Below are 20,888 nucleotides of genomic sequence, written 5' to 3'. Positions count from 1 at the left end.
ATTAGAACCCAATGCTACAGTAACTCACAGAATGAAGGCATGGTATTTGTGGTTGAATGCTGCTTCAAAAACTTATTTTGCATCTTTTTATTGCTGAATCCATATAAAACAGGATACAACAATGTATAATGATTGCTGAACTTAGTTTTTTGAAAACTTCGGTAAATGTATAATCAACGCCTCCTCTAGAAAGATGCCTGTGGCGTCGCTAGCTATCCCATTGTAGCCATCCTGCCTTGAGTTGTGGTCACTTGTCGAGAGATGGCGCCACATACTACCCTGTTGTTTTCAATGAGGCTGGCGTGGTGTGACGTCGGGGGTGGTAATGTGCGCGTGCGCAATTGCGTGTTGTAAGCGGCCACCACAAGGATCGCCAGCTACCGCCTCCATTATAAACGTGGAAGGAGGGAAAGGGAAGGGCAGGATGTTTTTGGCTCACACGGCAGGCATCTTTCTAGAGGAGGCGTTGGTATAGTTGGTAATGACAGATTTTTGTTTGATCGCTTTCTTCTTTGTAAACATCTTCTTGCTCTTGGCTTTATAAGAGAAACTTTTTTATACTTCTTCGGCTTACTGGGAGCGCGGTACACACAACAGACGAAGGAAGAACCACAGAACACGAGCGTCTGTTGTGTGTACCGCGTTCCCAGTAAGCCGAAGAAGTATGAATTACCAACTAGCCCACCTTTCGATACTTTTGAAACTTCTTTATGTTGAAAACATTGTGTCTTGCAGCGACGTGTTAAAATGCCCGATGCTGCGGACTGCTAGTTATGGCTGTAGTTCTATGCAGTCGTTCAGCTCTGACAGTACTGAAGATGCTAACCAAGTGCTGTTGGCTTACTTATGACGTGGGGAACATCATTCTATTAAGGTTGTGTAGCTTTCATCTCAGTTGAATGAGAGGCTGTAACCAGGCTGGTATGACAAATTATTGCACTTGTTGGCTGAATATCTTTTTACTAAAAACTTCACTTCAATTTGTTTATTTACTTAATAAACAGTAGCTAGTTAATAATGATCTAATAATACTGCTTCATTGCCAATTTCTAATTAACAGTTTGTTCTGAGGTCGTATACAATATTTAGTTTGAAAGCTCTATTAAGTAACAGTGATTACTTCAAGTGGACACAACTTTTTGGTTGCATAATGCATTCATGGGAACACACTAAGCATTTGGTCTCTGATCGCAAAGAATGTACTAGGTGACTGCCGTAAATTAGAACCCGATGCTACAGTAACTCACAGAATAAAATTGTTGCAACTGCAATGCATTTTTACATGATTGGACCTCATAGAAATAAGCTGCCACTATGATGCAGCCCAGTGTGCAGGGCTTTAAAAGGCAGTCCTGTTTGGCATGTATTAGCATTTCAAGAAGTTTAAGCTCTTGCAAAGTGTACCAGAAGAAAAATGGATGCTATGATTTACAAGCTGTTCAAACAATAATAGATAGAATTCTGGTTCTCATCACTAGTTCCTACAAAAATTCTTATAATTATCTCTCCATTTACAGTAGTATAATGGCTTACAGGCATTTTTCACTTGAGCATGTTCATAAATCACTCAAAACATGTCTGCCAAAAATATTTTGTCTAGCAGCTTACTACCTGTAAGTCATGTATGAAAAAGATGATGTTATCAACAGTGCGTTGAATAGCAATTTATTTACAGCTTGGTTAACCAGACTTTGTTTCATCTAGTAGATAGAAAATGTTTGTCTTGCTTGAACTTTTTGTACAGGGAATCTGGAGTCTTCACACCCAAGTAACCATTGGTATTCATGGCCTGATTAAAGTCCAAACATTCAGTGTCAAGACTGGATGCATGAGGTTATACATCACTGAATATTTGCATTGGACTTCAGCTGGATATATGAACAGCACTGATATTTTAGACAGATTTGTGATTGTTCTAAGCATACTTTGTGCCGTGGCAGCGTCACTCCATCCTTCCTGAAGATGTATTCCATCCATGTTGTGGCATGTACAATGCTCACGAAATGACACGTCAATTTAAGGCTAAGTAATGCATATACTTTTGTTTACACCACATCGATTTATGTCACATTGGCGTAATATTGGCTCGTACACTTTCAAAAGAGAAAGAGTTCATGATTGGTGGCCAACCATTGGAGTCTATACAAGAATACTCATGAAAAGCAAATTCACCGAAGAATAAGGATGGTCTGGAGTGCATACAGCAGGCACTCCCAAATAATGACAGGCAATCTGCCGCTGTCCCTAAAGCGAAATGTATATGAAAGCAGTAGGGGTGTGCGAATATTCGAAATTTCGAATATTTTTCGAATAGTGTTTGCTATTCGATTCGATTCGCACTGAAATTTTACTATTCGAACTATTCGAACTTCCCAAAGACAAATGCAGTCAACGTCGGATTGAAAGTGACCCCTTCAGATTTTAAATATGCTTCACCTCATTACACTCTCGTATTGCGGCAAAGCTGCCTTTCAAGCTCCGTTTCGGTCGAACTTAGCGAAGAGACAGTCCGATTGGAAGTGGTCCCTAGATTTTCAATATGCTTCACCTCATTACACCCCCGTATTGCGGCAAAGCTGCCTTTCAAGCTCCGTTACGGTCGAACTTGGGCAAGAGAGAGTCAACGTCTGATTGAAAGTGGTCCCTAGATTTTCACTATGCTTCACCTCCTCACACCCTCGTATTGCGGCAAAGCTGCCTTTCAAGATCCGTTACGGTCGAACTTAGCCAAGAGACAGTCAACGTCCGTTTGAAAGTGGTCCCTAGATTTTCAATATGCTTCACCTCATCACACCCCGGTATTCCGGCAAAGCTGCCTTTCAAGCTCCGCTACGGTCGCAAATGTATTAACTCAAGAAAACGCTGGTTCCAATATGGAGATGAAAGATGTGGCAGAGTTGGGGGCTCAATTAATGCTGTTTTGGACCTGAAATTTGGGCAGGATGTCCGAAAAATCGGACGCCGAAGCTTTTTAGCATCCAAAATTTCAGATGTTCTTACATATCGACGTCTACGAGGCAGATTTGGAACTCCGGACTTGAAGGGAGCACACCCTTGTCTGCCACATCAGTTGGCCTTCCACAGAAGTTGAAAAAGAAGGAGAGGCTGAGGAAATGGCATCTCTGCCTATCACGTGTAAAGTGTTGTCGGCAACACTTTGGTTGCACCAAATCATGTACATAAATACCATTCGGCCTCTACATTGTGTCATTCTTGATAAGAAATACAACTATGAAATATGACCCCACCAGCGCTTATCAACCTAGCGAAAAGAAACACTTTCATGTTGCTATCTCACAAGAACATACTTAGGGATTCTCTGCAACTTTTTCTGTAATTTCACTTCGAATTATTCGAAAAATGTTTGAGAAATATTCGAAAATTATTCGAAATTATTCGATTCGATTCGCACTCAATCTTTATTATTCGAATTCGCTTCGCACCCAAAATTTTGCTATTCGCACAGCTCTAGAAAGCAGGGGTACCTGATATTCTAGTTGACATTAAGTGAAAGAAATGGGCCAGAGCCAGTCACGTAATGTATAGGACAGACAACCAGTGGGCAGTTAGAGCAGTGGAATGGTTACCAAAGGATGGAAAACACAGCTGAGGATGGCAGCAGGTTAGATGGAATGACAAAATTAAGGAGCTCACAGGAATAGAATGGAAACAGTTCACACAAGATAGGCTAAATTAGAGATTATTGGTAGAGGTCTTCGTCCTACAGTGGACATAAAATAGGCTGATAATGATGATGAAATGACACATCAGAGCCAACATTACATTTACGGATCAGACTTCTTGCGACATGACGTGGTTAACTTGAGCAATTGCGTGTACCAGTTATTATACTTAAATTTTTAATGTCGGATATTATTCCATGAGCACTGTACAGTTGACACGGGCCCAGGAAAAGCGTGATCTTTGTAGGGATCTTTTATAAAAGTCTGAAAAAATGTTTGCCAAGGAAACGTTACAGATACAAATTATGCAAACTTTGTCAAAGCATAAAAGCCACTATATACTTCTACATAAAAGAGCATTGGAATGGGCATAATGCTGAATCCTCCTATAAAAAATATGATGAGTCATTACTACAACCTCTGGAGCGTTCTGCACATGAGACAGTTGGCCTCGAAACATGTAGTGATCCTGTCAAATTGCCAATTCTGCAGAACTCTGAAACTTGTTCTCATTTTGAAATGCTGCTATGCACTCAGGATGTTACGCACTACCAAAGAGTTGCACTTGGGAGCCTATCAGACAGCTAGGAGCCTGCTTGTAACACATTGCGGGAGCATTAATTTTTGACATAGGTTGTATGTACATGAAAATGCAGAGATTAGGGACTTTTAGCTTGTACATATACTTTTTAACGTTACCGTGTTACCGGAATACCGGGTTGCATTTACCATGTTACCACGCATGTTTCAGAAAAGTTTTAGCTCGCCATACGTAACCACTTACGTACGTACGTAAACGTACACCTTTACATTTGCGCAAACCACTAAATGGCGATGGTAACTGCATTTAAACTACATTTAATTTAGACAGTATTGAATTACGCTGCAGCAAAATCACAACAGAGGTTTTCAGCGTGTGTAGTATCCCAGTATACGCAAAGGGGTGTAGCAATACCGGTTTACCGGATGATGGTGTCGACATCTAGTGAAGCTTCGTGCAACCACAGTCATGGACACATTTGTTTTCGCTTAGTGTCTTTGAGGGAAAAAATTATTAAAAAGGCAACTCATTCATAATTATGCCGCTACAAGGCATTTACATTGGAAGTAGAATGCCCAATGTTTCTGCAATAACACTTTTGTGCTTGCCTGGTTCACCTTGGCCCCGCTAGATGTCGCCACTTACCCAGCCTGTCAGGGGCTTTAGGCCTCTCACGTTTACGGATTCGGTATCCTAGATTGCTGTAGCCTCGGTTATCCGGCTGAAACAAGGTGATCGTAAGTGGCGCTCGCACTTCGGCTTATTTTGACTTTGACTCGGCGGCTGGAGTCTCCGCGAAGCGGATATCGCGAGTAGCCACGAACGAAGGTGGATTTGCGAGATAGGGCCGTAAACATAAAGCCTATCCAGCGAGTAGTTTAAATCCGATCATTTCCGGTCACGTTTTCCTCTTCATTTTTCCCAGCATCAGATTGGAATGGCCTTTCCCATAACATTGCAGCCATTACTATTTCATCAACCTTCTTGGACAATGTAACCAATTTTCTTTCCGAATGAATTTCACCTGACTGTACTGTAAATCCACCCCTTATGTAATACCCCCTTGAGGGGTCTTTAAGGAAATAAAGTGATGTGATGTGATGTGATGTAACGTAATGAAGTATACGTACAAGCTAAAAGACCCTATTAACTGTGGAATACCATTAATATATCTGGAGAGTATCATTTGCTTTGTGGTAAATGTGTGCAAATATTAGTTTTGGAACATGAGTAGATAGTGAAATCAAACAGAAATCAAACAGGACATTGCCACTCGACATCTTTCCAATTGACACTTCCATCACTATCTCACAACTTCCAATGGTCTTGCCTGGAATTCAGAAATCCAGCAGATCCTAAAAAATATGCATTCCGTGTCATGGTTATCTGTGGTTACTTGGGAAAGGGCTACAAACATCTTGAAATTTAAGTCAATAACCTGCAAAGACTTTTTCTGAATTGATGGATAGTACACCTTTGTTTTCCAGCACAAATATTCCTGTGTTTCTCTCATTCCATTGCAGCTCCTCTTTGTATACCTGATTTTTACCTCAACTCCAATGTACAACTTTACAGTATGTATAACTATTGCCTATATTGTTAATAAATGGTGCTTACCCTGTTGTCTGGCTGTGTAAATCAACTGTTACGCATTTATAAAAAGGAAATCTAAAGCTATCCCAAAGTGCTGTCTGTAAGCCAAGGCTAGGTATCCTTTCTGCATGTGCATGAAATCATTCTAATGCTGCAAGAAAAAAAAAGAAGAAGAAGCACGGTCATTTATATGAGACACTTTTTAAAATGTGCCATGGCAATTATAGGGATATTCCAGGTGAAAATTTGCCATTGGTGGCGCCATTGCCTTAAAGGCTGTACTTTCGGTAACGGTAACACGTTACCTTTTTTGTAGGTAACATAGGGTGGTAACATGTTCCTTTTCTTGTTAGCGTAACAAGTAACATATTTAGTTACTTTTTTTTGGTAACACATGTAATACTGCTTTATGGTCACTCTAAAAAAATTACGGTAAAATCTTTTTTCGATAGATCACCTTGAAGATGTTAAACGTGCAGTATTTTCGATGGAGGGGAAAATGCTTGAGGCCCGTGTACTTGAATTTAGGTGCATGTTAAAGAAAACCAGGCGGTCGAAATTTCCGGAGCCCTCTACTACAGCGTCCCTCATAATCATATCATGGTTTTAAAATGTTAAATGCCAACTATTATTATAAATATGCAGTAGGAAAATCAACCATAAGCATTCCAATTCGGCCCTCAACAGAATATTTAAAATCACTTGTGGCACATACCATTGTTTGTTCTTTCTCCGTTACATTACTCACTGAGGCAAGAATTACTGCTACAAGAAATTAATGAGTATCTGGCTAATTAAAGAAGCTTTGCTAATTAACTTCTAAACTAATTAACTTACAATATATATCGCAAGTTCCAAATTGTGTTTGGCAACTCTGAATATCATTTTCACTTTGATTTTTGAGGATGACACTATTCTGATAATTGCATTCCCAAATCTTATGACAAAACGCATTGGAGTCTCAGTAATTTTTCAGCTTCAATGAATCAAAACATGTTCTGCAGAGAAAGTTGGTGCAACTCTATATTTTACTGCATCACAATGCAAGTGTCAGAACTGGTGGAAGCATCTTACAAATACTGGCTTTATTTTGTATATTGCAATATCTGTGATAAATAGCTTTAAATGTATATCAATGAAATTTGTTAATTGATCAATTATGCATTTTCACTTGCAGTGCCTCTTCCAAGTTCTCCAGCTCAATGAAAAGACTTAGGTGCCACAGGCGAGATTTAGAATGCTATTAGTGCTTAAAAGAAACAAGAACTAGTATAATCAAGATTAGTGGACACAAACGTTGCTATGCGTCATCGAAGCTGTATGCATTACACAGAAATAGTTCAAAATGTTGAGCAGCTTCTAGCTCCTGCTAATAATAATAATAATAATAATAATAATATCTGGGGTTTAACGTCCCAAAACAACGATATGATTATGAGAGACGCCGTAGTGGAGGGCTCCGGAAATTTCGACCACCTGGGATTCTTTAATGTAGCTCCTGCTCAACAGGTTTAAAATGTAATACTGTAAGTTGCACTGCCAGCAAATACATCTCATTTTAATGAGAAGTGATTTTATTACATAACTAAATGACAAGTCATTCACTCTTGTGAGCATTTTTGTACAGCACAGATTGCATAAGTACCAGCACATTTTGAAGAAAAGCTTTGCCAAACAAATCATTGTTCACCATTTCAAGGGTGATGCATAATACTGGCAATGTGCAGCGGAACTTTCTATGCTAACAGCAGACAGTAGGGCGAGCAGAGGTAGCCGTGTTATGCAGCTTCACAATGCCATTCTGTTTTTTTTAAACAAGAACATTTCGTGTCTGTATAAGACAACTGCACAAACCCAGCAGGACAAAGCACATATGTGTACAAGAGCTTGCACTACCATGTTCAACCAAATTTGTGGGTTGACATGGAGGAGGCAAGGTAAGAAACGCAAGTGTTTATATCAGTTTCCAAATTAAACCCAAGCAGCTGGCAATGGAAACCATAAGCAGGATATTGGAATTCACGCACCTGGTCAGTGAAAGTTCTCAAGAAGATTTTCGATAGCAGTGTTTTCTTTTGTTAACGGTAAAGGAGGACACTCCAAGTACCAAGGAGTAGAGTGTGCTTTTGTAGGCACAATTAGCCTTATTTTAGAAGCATTTTTCTAGTTTTCATTAGCTTCTCTTTCATCAAGACACCACCACTTAAAGGGACCGACAACTGAAGAAAATGTTAAAGGACAATACAGCCACAAAAGGTCATGCTTAACACTGGGAACAGGCACAATCGAAATTTTTACATCTGTGCAAATTATGTGACAAAGATGTGAAAAACCACACTCACACAGCTTACCTACCATGTGAATTGGTGTGCGTTTGTGTTCAAGTTCTTTGCATTCATTAAACTTTTTTTTTTCTCTCTCTCTCTACTACAGTAGCATCATTTTCAATACTTCAGCTTTCCTTAAAGGTAGTCCTTTCAACTGGATCTATTTTCCACAAACTCACATTTTGGTATGGGTGTCCAGTGAGCTTTCAAAACAGTGCTGGGATGCTCAAGATGTTCAAATAGTAAAATAAAGGCCGCACAGGGTGATTGCAGTCTTTTCGGGCTACTGTTCTTGCACTGTTTTTTGTGATAGTCATAAACCGAACAGTCCATCAATCAAATTTCAGCAGGAAAGATTTACCAAGCAAGACTCCCAAGTTCAAGGATGACAAACTTTATTAAGAACTTGAAATTACCCAATCTTTTTACTGGCTGTAGCTCTATTGCCACACCGATTCTATCTGCCTCACTTTTGTGTGTGTGCATGTGCTGTTAGTGGTCAACTTCATTTTTAGCACTTGCGGTCACACAAAAACTATCCGCATATTATACAATGCCCAAGGACCTTACCTTTTTAAACAGGCTCTCACAAAGCTGAGAGGACTCGCCACCACAAAAATAATGATACAACTGCTTCACATTGTAAGAAACTTCTAAGGCTCAGGCTTTGAACAATGTACACACTACGTGTACAGCATTACACAGGTTGCTAGATGAATTTATAATTACTGCAAAATCTGAAATGAAACTTGCAGCCATAGCCTCAAGATGAAAATACTACCCCTGTGCAGCTATTTTCAGATTTTCATACCACCCTGAACAATGCTGGTTGAAACAATATGCAATGTTTTTCCACCAGGTTTCAAGGAACCCAAGGAGGTCATTTACACTTGGGTGCCTTTACTGGTCATACAAAGCTCTTCTTCCATTTGAGAAGGATATGAACCCTGTGCCTGTCTAACCATTAGTGAGCAAGCTATTGCAGGGCTGCACTAATTGAACTAAAATTATTGCTGTAAAATTTCCACTCGTTAAGTCCACATTTTTTCTGGCATCTTTTTTCTGGCACCGCGATCTGCCTTTTTCAATTTCCTGTGCTGCCCTCTGCCACTTTGCTAGGGGGGTGGAGCTTTGCGGAGTGATCCGGTACAAGCTGGCCAGCCAGAACAAACGCCGCCAAGGTTCGGGACCTACCACTGCGTTTCGAGACTTTCCCTACAGGGGAAGGGCGCATGCACCGTGGCACCGTAAGAGGCGGATTGTGCTACCAGCATCTAACCAAAACAAAATTGAGAGGTTGAAGATTAGGATTTCATCGACAACCTAAGAAAAAAAAAAGAGGGAGGGTTCTTCAAAGCAGTTGTCAGTCCCTTTACAGCAGGTGGGGCACTATTCAAGTTGCATGCAACAGAAAATCACAGCTAGGCACAAAATGGTACATATAATACAGCGTACCCCACCACAGCCACCCTGCACCAGCGCAAATCTTAATATTCAAAGACACATCCAATTTAAAAGAAATAGAACACAAACATGGAATCCTATGAAGTGCTTCATAAAATTTTAGGAACCAGCATTCCCGAGAGCAGCAAGAAATAGAATAAGTTCCCTGAATGAGAGTTGTATGAGCTTAGTATGAGCTTAGTTTATTCAGACATCCAAAACTACCGATATCGTGCGTGAAGTAATGTTTGGGGCTGTGAATGCCTTCTTTTCACTTCATCCACAAGTTCCCATAAAAATTTTAAAATAGTACATAGCCTTATCACAATAGAAAATCTGCAAATATATGTAGTGTTCTCTATGCAATCTGAAACAGTGTTTCACATAGAAACCAAAGCAAGAACCAGTAAGTGAAAACTGGGCATGACAAACAAAAGAATATACAGGTATATTGTTCCGATTATTTGTTATTAAGGGCCTGAAACAGCCTTTGTTTTTAAAAAACATCTTTAAGCCTGAAAGCAACACAGCTTTGAAGCAATCAAAAACACTTTATTATGTCACTCCCTTAAAGTACACAAACTTCACAGGCATTTCTTACTCTCCTAACCTTAAAGGGGCATTGAAACACTTCACAGACTAAGAAAACTTGGGTGGCCAGTAGGCAACGCTACCATTACAAGCAAGTCATTCATCCAATGCATGTAGCAGGGAGCCCCCCACAATCTCTTATAAAAGATCTCTCACTCACTCCTGTGGTTTCCAAGGTCATCGTCTATTATGCTCAACGTATGATGTCATAGACACATGCGACAAACCACAGGCGCCAACCACTGGGCAATTGTTCTTATCATGAGTTGCTCCCGAGTACACACGTGCACGCTCACTCCTCCAATTTTCTATAAAATGTGAAACTAATGGTTATAGACAACTCCCGCCCATGATGTCAACACTCCTGTCACTCCCTGGCACTTCTGTCAGACACCAAGCTGGAATGGCTACTAGTGCACCATGGAAAAAAATGTAGGAAGGGCCGGGCATTTTTATCAGTGCCATATTTATGGGTGCATTGAGGAGGAGTGGGAAGAGAACGTGCTCAATGTATCCAATTATTAGGTACTTAAAAATTTTTCTTGGAATACATTTATTGAAAGGCATCACACTAACAACATTTCCAGTTTTGAAGAAAAGGTGTTGCAGAGCCCCTTTAATACACACAAAAAAGTACATTACATATGCACCTATTGTACTTACACATGACTGTAGGCAATACCCAGAGAAAATATAACTAGCTTTCATTCGAGGTTTTCTTGGCAGCTACATAACAAAGATATCTTGATGCAGTATGCACTGCACCTATACAAATTAACAAAATCTCAGGCAGCCCACAAAATCTACAACACCCATAGCAGGCATAAAAAGTAAAAGGAGAGAATAATATGTCACATTGCACTAAAATTAAGTTTACTTAGTGCCATGTGGAGTAGTCCCAAAAATAAATTACCTTCCACCTGACTGTAGTAGAATGCTACAAGTTGAAACCAGCTCAGTTTCTTGAAAAGCAAATCTCACAGTTGAAAAAAAAAAAATGTTATCCTGCTCTGGGAATCAAACCCAGGGCCACCACCAGGGTGGGGCAGTCACTCTGCCAAGTGAGCTAACCAGAAGGCCAGCAGATGGTAGTGCTAAGCCAGATCAATTGACAATTGGAAGAATGAAGTGATATATTAACCAAATGAGTTCTGCAGAATCTGAAAAGTGAAGGAGCTGCTCTGATGCGGTGGTGGCCCCAAGCATGATTCCCAATCCAGGTTGATTTTTACGAAGTGTTCGCTTTTCATGAAGTCAATATGGTTCCTTTTGTAGCACTCTGCTACAGTCAGGTGGCAGGAATATTTTCCTTTAAGCTACCTCCACCTCGTGGACTCCTGCAGAACTCATTTAGTGAAAATAAATTATCTGTCGGAAGTACAATGGAACATCATTCACTGGAAAGTTACTTTGTCTCCAATGTGTGTCAAAGCCAGCATGAAAGGCTCATCCGAACCGAAGCCAATTCACCATGTAGTGAATGCTGCAGACAAACATCACACTTATGGCCACAACTGGCACACGACTCAAGGCACGCCACGTGGACACTACCTGCACTGCGACTCTTTTAAAATGTGCATTTGCGCAGATCAGCAGTTCAGAACAACACACATCTTGCACATGCACGAAATAGCCTGCCAGACTAGGGCAGAGAATAAAGCAATGTAGCAAAAGACTGGTCAAAAGGCTTTCCTTATCAAACATGTAGATTGTTTCATTCGGCAGAGCTCAAGGTCAAGATATCCAACATTTTGTGGACCTGCCAGATGAGCATTTTGTGTTCCGCTACCATTTCCTACACACTTCACGCACGTGGGAAGGAAGGGCATAAGCCGATGGGTACAAGGCAAGTTCATGGCCAGCCCCAAACCAAGGAAGGAACAGTGCAAAACGTATATAGAAGGATGTTTACCACTTTAAAATAGCCTGCTTTTTCTTTATTTACTTTCCTGCATATTTCACAGTGTGCACGTTTAAAGACAGGACTGGTCTCTATTGCAAACACTGCAGCGCACTCCTCTAACGTCCCAATGTTCTAAGGCTGTTCTGCTTATTGAGGAAAGGGCAAAGCTTGTCATTTTCGCTTTAAAGGTGAGATTAAACAAAAATTTTCAGTGCCACTGGCGCTGAAAGCCAAAGTAGGAAAATGGTTCTTCATAGCCGTATGTGTACAATGCATGCAAAGAATTACACAACACAAAAGAAAACTCTGCATGTAATATACCCAAGAGCTGATATTTGGAAGGAGAGAACAGACAAAATTTTTAGAAGCGGCCACAGGTGTAGTTATCTCCTCACTTAAGAACAGTATGCGTGCGCCCTACCGGCAGAAGAGGAGAAAGGGATAAGGCTTATGAGACAAAGCAGCTTCTTATACAAAAATTAAGGAAAGAAGACTGCCATGTTTACGGTTTTAAGGAAATTAAACGGAAGGAAAGAAGGAGACACAGAGAAGAGCGGTGGTGGTAGTGGTGGCAGCAGCAGCCCGGTACAGAAGGGGAGAGCACCATTCTCTTAAAAGGTGGATCCTTCAGGTGGCTGGGCCATCCTCTGGTTCTCCTTGAGGGTCATGGCACGCCTCAACTCCTGCAGCACCGTCTTGATGGAGTAGTTCCTCTGCCAGCGGTTGAGCACACCCAGGCTGCGCTTCTCCACCTGCAAGAGCAAAAAGCCAGTTAACACAGACAGGATCCCACTGCTTTTTATTAAACTGTCCTTCTAAAATACCAAAAATGCCACTATTACCATGAAAAAAGGTTTGGTCAGCCAGAAAAGGCAAAAGATAAAGAAGCATGGCAATGTCGGCTTGAAGTTCCCACCAGCTTCTAGAAATGCCATGGATTTTGTTTGTGTTCAAAAGGAGCCAATGACTCAACATAGAGTATTTACTGAACCAAATAGGCCCAAATGCAAAAAAACAGCTTTGAAAGCTATGATGTCACACTGATATGCCTCATCAAGGTTCCAGCACAAAATTTTAAAACTTTACCATACTTTTCTTTATAATCAACCTGGCACAAAATTACCAGAAATAGTTTTTGAACATTAGTTTCTTACTCTACACTGATTTGATTTAGCATTTTCCTTTAGTCTGCCTTATTCAGTATTATTAAGAATTTATTTCACTATGCTAATTGTTCTGCATTTTACAACTACCACCTTGTTCGTTTTGTTATAATTTCTAGAAGGCATCCCACTGCAGTCCTATGTAACTTTGTCATTGTCATAAAATTCTGATTCCAATTCAATGCACTTATTGTTACTCTGGCAATGAACAGTGCACAGCCCATTTTCAGACCCAGAGCTGAAGATATGTCACAATGCACACCAATGAATATATCAAGCATAGCATGCCTTCATATGTCATACCTATTTCTGCCAAGGCACCTTTTTTATTAAGGGGGGGAACCCCTCCCCATGGGTCCTTAGACCAAGAAAGTCATAAAAAAATCAATTTTTCGAAAATAGCATTTTTGGAAACTGCATTTATTACTCTCCTTATCTTCTAAGTTTCCCGTCTCTGAGGTTAATATTTCAGCTGTAACATCAATTTCAAAATATGTAGAACACCCGATTTTTTTGCCTGTATTGACGCTAAAACAACGATATTCAATGATGCCATGCTTGCATTTCGCTGCCTTGAGGGTCTACTAATTGTAGACAAGTAATGTTTTGCAAGTGTGCATGTGCACACACATTTGTGCCGCTCCACAACGAAATGTCCGATTTGTTTGTTTTCTTCATTTTCTCAAAATGCCAATTTTGTACACCCAGCATGACATTTCCTGCAATATACCAGAAACTATTAAAGATAGAAGAATAATTCATGTTGCAGCATGCAGCTAGATGTTTGGAGCAGACAACATAGCAAGTAGATCTTAGTTTTTTTTTTGTTCTAAGTTTTCAAAATTTGTCTTAGGTGTGACCACTCCATGGCCACATTCAGAACTATGGAGTTTATTGTACTGTAAAATAAAAAATAATCACCCAATCATAAAAGTGTTTCCTTTGTTGTGTGCCTTGTGCTTTCTTCTATTGATCCATATGTCATTTGCAGTGATGCTACTGGCTTAGACCACTTTGGAGCAGCTTTTGGAGCAGGCAAAATTGCGTTTTGGAGCAGCAAAACTAGCTTTTGGAGCAGGTGGTAATAGAAGTAATTTCAAAGACACGCACTGTATTCATAATAGACAGCCAATAGAAAAGCAATGTTCTGCATGAATTTCAAGTACAATAAAAAATTAAAAGGACCCCGAATTATGAATATTACCCTCTTCATCTAACCTAATTGAAATTATTAAACAAAAAAGTGACGATAAACAAACACTGAGTCACAGCACTTTTTTACAAGTGACTAGGAAACATGTCAGTTATCACAGATGAGCTTGTACATAAATATCACAGAAATAGCTCACTGCACACGATATAGAAACACAACATTAATAAAAAAATGACTGAAGACAAAATGAATATAACAGGAGTTTCTACGTACTTGTGCACCAAACATCACAGAAACAGCACATTAAATATCACAGCAAATTTTTCCGCAGTGAAAAATAACATGAGACTCAACAACAAATAAACAGGCTTTTCACAAAATAAGTTGACTCCAGCATAGCAGCATGGCTAATGATCAACTACAAAAGCATCGACGTACAACACTCAGTACACTGGTATACCAATCAGGGGTACCATTCACGCACATGGCTACTAAATGTGAATACACATAATTAAAAAAACAAATGCCAAATGACTACCAAAAAACTTCTCTTTCGGCGCTCCAACTAGTGTAAAAAAAAAGACCAAAAGAAAACTGTCACAAGCACAAAAAATATTAGAATAGCAATTTTTAAAAAATGGTCAGAAGTGCGCAGAAAGGTCACTTGCGGGCAGGCTTTTTTTTTTTACTTTCAGCCATTTTTTGAATGGCCATCTCAAATCGAGATTTCCCTGAAGCTAAAAGAGAATTTCCACTTTCAACTTCGGCAAAGTCCTTTGTTTTAAGACCATGGGCAATCAGAAGTTCAGCATTCGTGAGCATCTTCTTAGCAGTCTCCACTTCCTTTTGAAGATCTTGACCTTCGATGCTTGGGCCTGCTTCAGGCTCCTCACGTGGATGCTGAACCGACTGTTCTTTCTCCAAGGCAAGGCGTTCAGAGTACCTCTTCTTTGAATTTCTCACCACCCTGAGAATCTCAGGTGTAATAGTGTAACTACTGGGGTCAGAGTCAAAGCGCTTACCATAGGACACAACATGGCGAATGCCATTGATGCTCTTTAGTGTCAGCCGAGCCCTGTCTTGCAGTAACTTGCGATTTTCGCTGAAGCCTCTTTCTACATCGGCATTGCTGTGGGGGATGCCGCGCACGAACTCCAGTTCACGCTCACGCACCTAGCAACTCATTGGACTGAAGCAGTGGTAGCATCACTGCATTTGTCAATTTTTGGGTGGTGGTTATTTTTTTATTGTAGGAAGAACAATAGAGATTGTTCTCCTAATTATATAATGAATTAATGAAGCTGCAGAAAAAATAACTGCATTTTCAGAATCAGGAGAACAAACTAAGCAAGCATGCCAACTTTTATCAAATTTGGTTAAAAAATAGATAAGGGTAGCCTTCGAACCCACGTCCCCCCTTAAGTACTGCCAAGGGAATGGTCATGAGACAATTAAAAAGCTACGTGCAAAAGCACGTACCACCCGAAAAAAAAAAAAAAAAAAGACAGTGAAGGATGCGCATGCTTAAAGGGGTTCTCAAATTCATCGAGAATGATCATAATTAAAGAGATTTTTCGCATGCTTTCTCTCTTCTCTGATCCCTATGAGCACGCTGGATGCTAAGCAGGGAGGTAAAAAGTAAAGTTAGAAGAAAGAGGGGCATGGGGGAAAGAAGTTACATCAGCGTGCATAATGACCTTGAGCGCACGTGATGAAAAGCAATCGCTCTCTCTTTATTTTTGTGCGTGAGTGTGGCTCACTGTGTAACATTAGCAGACTATAGGGGAGACCCACGCCATGGGAGGCGCTGTAGTGCCGGGCGCTGCCGGTGAATGTGGGGAGAAAACTCATTACTCGACTGTTCACCCCTCTACTGCCCCCTTCAAGCTGCCTCGAAAACGTGTTGCTTTGCTCGCACGCTGCACGCGTTTCGCACGAGTTTTTGAGAGTTTCACGTCACGCACGATTATGATGTACACGCGTCTGTCCGCGTTTCATGAAGATCACCGCAATTGAAGATTTTTTCGTGGCAGCAATTTGGTGAAAGGTCAGCTTCTGCCCAGACATGTAGCAGATGTGGAGCAAGTGATAGCAGACGACGCCATCCTCGTCAGAGCGAAGTGCATTTTGCAAGTGAAGGACGACGCTGTTTACAATGTGGAGTTAGAGGTGAGTACAATATTCTGTAAGTTCATAATTATATACCTGTTTTATTTGGTTTGCTGTGTGTACTATGCACTCTCTATGTTTGCTACTGGATGCATGGGTAAAGCCGATTCTCGTGCTTTAGGTTAAGCGGCTCTGGCACTGTGACTGCTATTAGCTGGGATACTTTAACTTACTAGCAACCATTCGAGTTATCGTGCGGTATGCAACACTCCAAAAATAAACGGTCTATTTGGGGCTTCTTTCTGTCCCGCAAAAAAAAAAATGACATCTATCTCGCATGTCCTTCCTTGCATTATCGCCGTTCTCATAGCCGGTACTCAGAGTTCACGAACAGCGTGCGTACTATCAACGTGACATAGCATTGTTAATAGGAACATGACGAGCGCCCAGCATTCAGAAAAACTTTTTTTTGTGCGGTCTGCGGGGAAAAAGCCAGTTGCTGTCAAGGCATTTTATCTTGGTCACAACCGAAAGTGCACCGTGTGGTATGGGCTGTACCTGCACACTCACTAACAACTAGTTCACTGTGTCTGCCAAAAAACCAATGGACATGCAACAACAGCTAATGCATCTTTTATTCTTTTTTCGTAGTTGTCGTGGTCGTGCCTACTCAAGCGGGAGCTTCGCATCTCCAGCGGCAAATGCAGTTGCATCGCTGGTGTGCACAGTCAGTGTAAGCACGCAGCGGCTGTGTGCCTACGCATAAACACCTGTGAAGATGACAGCTGCACAAACTGACCTCAGCAGTGGGGAAAGCCCAACGGGAAGCGTAGGATGCAGCAATCGCAGCCCTTGCCAGACGAATTTCCTAGTAATCCATGCCTGTCTGCTTTTTTCGTGCCATCTGTTTGGGTATCAGTAGAATTTCACTGGTGGAGTCGACCCCTTCGTGTTTGCATGGCCATTGTGACAGTTGACGACGCCGCAGTAGTTCCCTCGTTTCTGTCGGGGTGACATTGCAGAACGAGGGGCGTTTCCCGTGCAGCGTGCGCTTCGCAAATGCGTGGGAACCAAAGGGAGCGGAGAGGTCGTAACAGGCTACGGTTGTATGCTTTTTCTGGCAGGGGAATGGCAAGTGCTGGCGTCAGCAGGCAAACTTAGCGGGCCTCCCTTATGGAGCACTGCACATGCACGTGGTGGTACCCCATGGCAAAAAGCGCATTTGATCAAAATGCCGCACTTGATTTAGGTCGGCTATTGGCTAACAGCATGCTACCCGCTGTTCGACGACAAATAGTGGGCGCCGGCAGCTTTGAAGCGAGTGAGGATGGGCCTCTGTATGAAAAGAGGGTGCCTGAGAAAAATGGCAACTTCGGACTCTGCTTGTAAGCCCTTCTTGCCGCACACGACTGCAAGATTTGGCTGAGATGTTCATAGCAGTGTCTGCTATCCGCAGGATGTGTTTTCTCACCATGCCCGAGGGGTGGTTCATGACCCCTAAAGTCAGTTTTATTACAGAAAACCCACATATATGTATGAAATAGGTAGCAATGGTGTGGGTAAGTGCAAGCAGCTCCAATCAGGCAGCTACTTAAATCCAAATATTGCTGCAGTAGCAGTAAATTCAAAAAAAAAAAAATTCCTTTGCTGTAAAAGAATCAAAATTTGTCCGCTTCTTAAGACTTCAAAACATCTCTGAATATCACTTCGAGTAGAAGACAGCTTCTTTTGTCTTCAAGGTCATACAAAGTGAGCTCCATTGCACCCCAAACTAAGCAACATCCCTTTTCCTATTGACTGATATTGCTCGCAAGATAAACGAGACGGCTTTGCATATAGTACAGCAGTCTCTATGGCTACGAATTTTAATTAAATTTTTTTCTGTGGTTCTATGTGCCAAAACCATGATATGATTATGAGGCATGTTGTAGTGGGGGGACTGTGGATTAATTTTAACACACTTTAATGGACACCTAGATCTAACCACACTTTAGGACACCTAGATCTAAGTATACAGGTGTTGTTGCATTTTGCCTCCAACGAAATGCTACCATGGTGGGTCTCTGTGGCTACTCGTGCTTGTAACTAACCACACACGACAACAAAATCCCAAATCGAGCACTGAACCAAGACTGGTACGAAAGACAGAACTATGTTAAGTAGAGTGTGCAATACGATGTTCTAATACAAGTGTGCTTTAAAAAATCGGAATGCATCCCAAAATTCCTGCAACGAATTCTTGCACTATGTCACCACAATAACAATTGTAAAGAGGGATCACGACTGGTACATGACGTACGAGCTCTGTGATGGCATCACTTTGATGGCCTCGAAAGGGGCTAACTTTTAAAATGATAGTTTCACCCTAAAGGCAAAGCACTGGTATGGATAGCAATGTTTCTGACAACCACACAAACTAACGTTTATATGTTGCAGTAAACACCACCTCAAAAATTAAATTAATAAGCTTTGTGTTACACATGCACAGGCATACATGAACACATCTCACTCGACAGCTGCAAACACTCGCTGTCACAATGCTGGCATAATGGATGGGGGCCAACACCAAAGAGGGAATACTTTGTACTGCCCGTCACTTCCAAAACATCTCTGAAACTTGGGATTATGCAATGTTCAATACTAGGCACACGGGAAGAGAATGCCACACAAACCACCAGCCACCTTGGCTTACAAAGCCTCTGCAACCGCCGCAGATTACCTAGAATATACGATGCACATGGGCTGCCTAAGTGCTCAGCCAAGCAGAGAGCTACTGTAGCCACCGTGGCTGCGCCATCTAGGTGAGGAGACATACACCCACCCTCCTACCAACCTTAGCGTGCAGAATGATGTGCATGAAACCATCACCCTTCAATGCTCACCCATAGCACACGATTTGTCAGGCATGATGGTATCTTATAGCACTTCCACTTGATATGAAATGCCACAGCAGTAACACTGTCTATTCGCGTTCACAGGGGTGGAAGTGAGAGTGGAGATGTGAGTGTAGAGCTGGCAGAGGGGAGAACACCACAAAACTGATTCTATTCTATGAATGCGTAGTGCACGTGGAACACCTGTGGGTGTGGCAGCTCACTTGATCTTTTTATTTTGTTGTGGTGCTGCATTTTCTTCTTACTGGACATTTTGCATTCCCTTTCCTTTTAGCACAGACACACAGTAGTTCCAATTTAATTGCTGAAGCCAAAAGGGTGGCATGTGAACATTGCTGTAAGTGGTTTACTTCACTATAGAAGACAAGGTTCACGGTGCAAGGGATGCTCATTGTTATATAGTTAATTGTTAGATCTGGTATCATATGTGGGTTCGACTATGGGTGTTTGTGGGGGGAGTCAGTATTTCTGTGCAGTTTAAGTAAAACATCAATTTAAAGGGACACTAAAGGCAATATATTAAGTCGACGTTGATTGAAATTGCCATCCAGAAACCTCGTAGTGCTACTTTTGTGCCAAGGAAGTGCTTATTTTGAAGTAAAATCCTGTTTTAATGGTCCGCATCGCGTTAGTGCACTTCAAATCACCCGCCTGAAGGCGGTCTTTCTGACGTCACTGTTGCCGTGCCCAACACTGCCTGCCTTTACGGCGCGGCGGCGTGCACTGGCGGCGTGCACCATTCGGGCATCCAGCAACATCACATGCATGCAGAATTTTGTTGAACTTTCTGTCAGAGCGACTTTAACGAGCGTGCAAAACACATGCGGCAGTACGCGATACCGAAACTACCACTGAGATGCGACCGTGTGAGCCAAGCCGGACACCGGGTGAAGCGCAGTTTGGCAAAAATGGAACCTTTGAACCACGTGCGCCGTTCCCCATGGCAACGCCAAAGAGGTTCTTTTTTCCATGAATCAAACAGAAATGAACAAGCAGCATTTTATTACGTCTCTGGATGCATGGAAGATTATTTTTTATTGCAGGTAGTTTGATTACTAGTAATTAATTGTAGTCGGACACTTTCATGTCATCGGGATCATTTCCAAAATGTCCCCTCGTGGCGCACATTGTGTGATACATTTAGCTTAATTTCTCGGTAAGTAGGGCACTGCTGTTGACAATATTGCCGTTTTAGACGTTGTCATACATTGAGCTTTCACTCTGACATAAATTGTTATTTGCCTTTAGTGTGCCTTTAAGAGTGTACAGGTGCAGTCAGTCTCAGCACCCACATCGAAAGCATGCTGAACATGCCAGAGAGCAATCTCTTCCTCAATACAATTTGTTCACAGCACCCATGACCAATTTTTAGATGCGAAGTATCTTAAGGCCGAGCTCAATCCGGTGGTGTGTGGTGTGACCACCCTTACTGCGCATGCGCATACCCTCTCCCCACACCTCTCCACTCACCCTCTCCTCCCCCTTTCC

At 41.6% G+C, this 20,888-nt stretch overlaps 1 protein-coding gene across 3 annotated transcripts in view; it reads right to left on the bottom strand.

Moving 5' to 3' along the window:
* Positions 1-7,373: 7,373 nt before the first annotated feature.
* LOC119373245 (ubiquitin-conjugating enzyme E2 variant 2) overlaps positions 7,374-20,888 on the bottom strand; it is a 34,147-nt gene continuing 20,632 nt past the window's right edge. For all 3 annotated transcript variants that reach the window (XM_037643264.2, XM_037643271.2, XM_049419813.1), the window contains exon 4: positions 7,374-12,833. In XM_037643264.2, the coding sequence (XP_037499192.1) occupies positions 12,693-12,833 (141 nt within the window). In that variant the 3' untranslated portion in view covers positions 7,374-12,692. The remainder of the gene's footprint in view (positions 12,834-20,888) is intronic.

This window comes from Rhipicephalus sanguineus, chromosome 1, assembly GCF_013339695.2.
Source record: "Rhipicephalus sanguineus isolate Rsan-2018 chromosome 1, BIME_Rsan_1.4, whole genome shotgun sequence".
Taxonomy (NCBI): Eukaryota; Metazoa; Arthropoda; class Arachnida; order Ixodida; family Ixodidae; genus Rhipicephalus; species Rhipicephalus sanguineus.
The sequence above is the reverse complement of the archived record's forward strand: the minus strand, read 5'-3'. Positions and strand labels throughout refer to the sequence as shown.